This window comes from Nuphar pumila, chromosome 6 (genome assembly GCF_984573655.1).
Source record: "Nuphar pumila chromosome 6, dmNupPumi1.hap1.1, whole genome shotgun sequence".
Taxonomy (NCBI): Eukaryota; Viridiplantae; Streptophyta; class Magnoliopsida; order Nymphaeales; family Nymphaeaceae; genus Nuphar; species Nuphar pumila.
In genome coordinates, this window is record NC_143254.1 from 128,040,642 (window position 1) to 128,044,472 (window position 3,831).

Consider the following 3,831-nt stretch of genomic DNA (forward strand, 5'->3'; position numbering starts at 1 on the left):
GTCAACTTTGGGGAAGATAATTCATGGTACATCCAACATGTACAAGCATAAATTTTTGAGACATGAAGATATAATTATATTTCATTGATGAAGAAAATTGAGGATACATTCTTTCAGAATCACATCCTCCAACATCAGAGGGTTGTCATATTCTTTTCAATGACTTATGACAAAAAGCAATCATTGCATTCTTCTGTGCTTTCCTTCTCCTTTCCTGTTTATTACAAACAGGCAACTATCACCGTATAGCAGAAGTTAAACAAAATGTTCAGTTGGATACTCGTGCTCGGAACCATTATAGTCGTAATACAATCTCTCCCCTTTAGTGATATCGCGAATCGCGACCAGCAGAACTCGGCATTCACCATCAACATCATATCTCACGCACTTGAGGTTCTGCTTCTTTTTTCCTCCACTGAGTCACACAGAAACAAAGTTAACCCAGATATTGTAATTCCCTCTTCTTTTGCCACAGGAAAACAAACTTTAGTTCACAGGGTTTGGAAAGAAGCAAACTGCGGTTGGTCTAGTATAAAGTGACTTCATAAACAACCAAAATTATGATTTTGTGTAGAATTCAGTAGTAAGTTGGTAACTCAGGAACTTCTGAGCTAATGCAGCAGACTAGTCTTGAGAAAAAAGTAAATATGATTTATGAAATCTCTCAACTATTGTGCTAATAAAGTATCTTTTCGTAAACCAATACAGGGGCTTCTGAGCTAATGCTTTAGCACTACATTTGCAGCTTTGTTGATAGCTGACAAATAAACATCTAGTGTAGAAGAAGCCTTCAACTACTAAAATAGCAGAAAGTTTCTTGCAAAACCATCATAAACAAGATTGAAAAACAGAGTATGAGACGCTAAGTTTACGATGTATGGTTGTTGATTCCATTGATGAAACGCGAAATGTTTGCTCTCTTATCAGGGCAGATGACCAGACTATTAGAGGGATCTGATGCCGAGAGAAGGGTCATCATGCTATCACCATCGTCGTGCTCACGGTTACTTAAGTAGTCGACATCGCCAACGTATTCGGTGATTAAGGTCATGTCCTTTATGAATCTGTCTGCGACAACAGTGAACCTGTTTTTTGGAGCCATTGATTCTCGGTCATTTGTTGTAGTAGCAGATAGAAATCATGAATGAATTCAACCAAACACCAATCAAAAAACTAAAATGACATGGCATTTACCCTTCATATGGATCGAATAAGACCATCAAAGGAGGACACTCCCCTCTTGCAATCATCTCGTTGCAAAGCCTCAAGGTCTCTGCATCTTCTTTGTGGAGTACCTGCATCAAGCAGAGTGCAATGCCTGTGATTCATCAATTTGGGCACAATAGGGATGACAGTGGACCTGAGAAAAACAGGACCCTGTTGCGCCTCGCCCGCCCCCCGGTTTGGACCGGGGATGTAGGACATGAAAGGAAGATGGAGGTGGGGATGGAGGTTAAAATCAAAACCCCTGGATGGATGGAGGCATGGATGGACTTAAGTTTCCTTCCGCCCTGCCTCCATCTCAATCCTCGCCTCGCTCCACCCCCATCCCAAATCCTTCTTAGGGGATGGCAATGGACCGAAGAGAAACAGGGTCCTGCACAGCCTCACCCAGTTTGGACCGGGGATGGAGGTTAAAATCAAAACCCAAGCTGGATGAAGGGCAGGATTTTGAGACGGGGTGGGGGCGGGGGACAACCTAGGGGCCCATATCATTGTAGTACGGGTAATCCATATCCAAGTCTATGTTGGATCTGAAACATATGTGATTGGATCAAATCCGAATCAGCAATTTGGATATCCATATTTGACAGGTAGGCGGCATATCCAACAACAGGAAAAAAAATGGATATCGTATGAGTTTTTCTTTATCTGAATCCAAATCCGACATCAAATCCCATTAGCCAATATCCAAAGTATCGGCCATATCCAACCCAAATCTGAACCGTTTGAACTCAATCCAATTGCACTCCTCTGGAAGTAGTGATATAAACAGGTTGGACTATTGAAATTCGGATTCAGATTCGAAGCCGGATGAGAAAAGCCAATACCAAATCCGGATCTCATTAGCTAATTGGATGTGTTTTATACGTAATTAAGTCGGACTATCAGTGGGATTCCGGATTCGGTTTGGAATCCAGTGCAAAGCTGCATACCGAATCTGAATCTGACTATGAATCGGATTCTTCCAGCTTGTCAGACCCGACTAATCAGATTTGGAGTCGGTAGGATATCCAATCCAAATCAGATCCATTGTTGTATAGTAAATTGACCAAAATGCCATTGACTGGGTGTGGGTACCTGCATGGCCTCTCTCTCGAGGGAGGCGTGGTTGTCGGAGCGAGGGGCCATGGCGGCCGAGTAGGTGAGCTCGTTGCAGAACTGCGAGCCCACCGTCATCAAGGCGGTCGCGAGGGAGGCCATCTGCTGCAGCCTCCTCTCAGGCTCCTCCGCCGGCTGGAATGCCCGCAGCCTCCTCTTCCTCTTCGCGACCACTAGAGTCGCCGCCCTCCGCCGCCGCTTCCGGAATTCTGCCACCACCATCCCAACAACGAAAACGAAAATAAAAAAATCAACGGAATGATTCAAAGAATAAAAAAAATTAAACCCAACCCATTTCGGTACAATTTCCAGATTTAAGGGAAACTGGATTTTCAAACCCAGGGTTCTATAAGCCAATAAGCCATGGCCTAACGATTAGGGCCATGCATGCCGAAAAAATTAAGAAAACGCAAGCCATTTTGGATCTGATTATTGAAAAATGACCTCCTCTGGAGGGCAAAAACACTAGAACTAACTTATTAGAGAGAAAGCAATACTGAATGGTGCGTTCGAATTTCACCCTCTTTTCTGGAAAAAACGGGATAAGTCGAGATATTGCATGCAATGCGCAATGCAGCATCCCAACTTATCCCATTCCTCTTCCGATCAGATGGATTTATGAAAACACACAGAAAAGGAAAAACAAAGGGTTGCAGTTCACCTAAATCCCTCTCTTCCCCTCACAACCCAAAACAGAACCAACCAGATTCCACCCACACCCACCCAAAACTCAGATTTCTTGCCATAGACCTCACCCTTCGTCAGCTTCAGCGAATCATCCGTCGGTCTCTGAATGCGGAAGAAATCGACGATTTTGGTCTGAATGAGAGGAAACTCTGCAACCCACAAACAGGTAAATGCATCAACAGAGAAGAGAAGAGAAAAAATGGAATCAATGGGGAACAAAGAAGATGGAAAATGGGATCAATGGGGAGCGAAGCATACCCTTGATTTCCTTGCCGGTGGTGCATGATGAGCAGAACCACGACCCGGAGGGCACCCTGGCCATGATGGGCTTGAGGCAGAAGAGATGGAACCCCCGATCGCAATTGTCGCATAGGAGGAGCTCACAGGGGCGGCGCCCCGAGCCGCATTGCTCGCAGCGGATGCCGGAGTAGTCGCCGGAGCCGTGGCGAGGCCTGGGCGCGGTCGCCCTCCTCCTTGGCATGGTCTTCACGGCAGCCATAGCCCCCATGGTGGTGTTGACTCTGAAGCGTGGGGGGAGAGTGGTGGTGGTGCTGCTGATTTATGGTCTCGCTAGGAGGGGCAAATTGGGGAAAAAAGAGATTTCGCGCGCTGAATATTTGGCGGGAGATTATCTTTTCGACTTTTGGCGCTTCCTTTGGGCTGGGGGTCCTTATGAAAATAGGTGAAATTACTTAAATGACTTTGGAAATTTTTGTGGGATTATAGGGAATTGTGCTTTGCGTTTTGTTTTCCCTTTAAGACGGTTTTTTGAGGTGTTTTTTGTCATGTACATTGTCATGCTTCAATAGTAAAATGTTTTAG

The 3,831-nt window shown here is 45.0% G+C and overlaps 1 protein-coding gene across 1 annotated transcript; it reads right to left on the reverse strand.

Moving 5' to 3' along the window:
• Positions 1-255: 255 nt before the first annotated feature.
• Positions 256-3,508, reverse strand: LOC149836154 (histone-lysine N-methyltransferase ATXR6-like). The gene is made up of 6 exons (XM_090009711.1): positions 3,268-3,508; positions 3,078-3,158; positions 2,302-2,531; positions 1,195-1,295; positions 873-1,085; positions 256-415 (listed from the first exon to the last, which is right to left on the reverse strand). Exons 1-6 carry the CDS (start codon positions 3,506-3,508, stop codon positions 256-258), a joined length of 1,026 nt encoding a protein of 341 aa, XP_089865837.1.
• Between the last annotated feature and the right edge of the window lie 323 nt (positions 3,509-3,831).

Excerpts from the sequence above, each read along its gene's own strand:
- LOC149836154 (XM_090009711.1), bottom strand. The coding sequence starts at position 3,508 with ATGGCTGCCGTGAAGACCATGCCAAGGAGGAGGGCGACCGCGCCCAGG. Across the intron at positions 3,159-3,267 it reads CACCGGCAAGGAAATCAAGG|AGTTTCCTCTCATTCAGACC; the intron begins GTATGCTTCGCT and ends TGTGGGTTGCAG. Across the intron at positions 2,532-3,077 it reads TTCGCTGAAGCTGACGAAGG|AATTCCGGAAGCGGCGGCGG; the intron begins GTGAGGTCTATG and ends TGGTGGTGGCAG.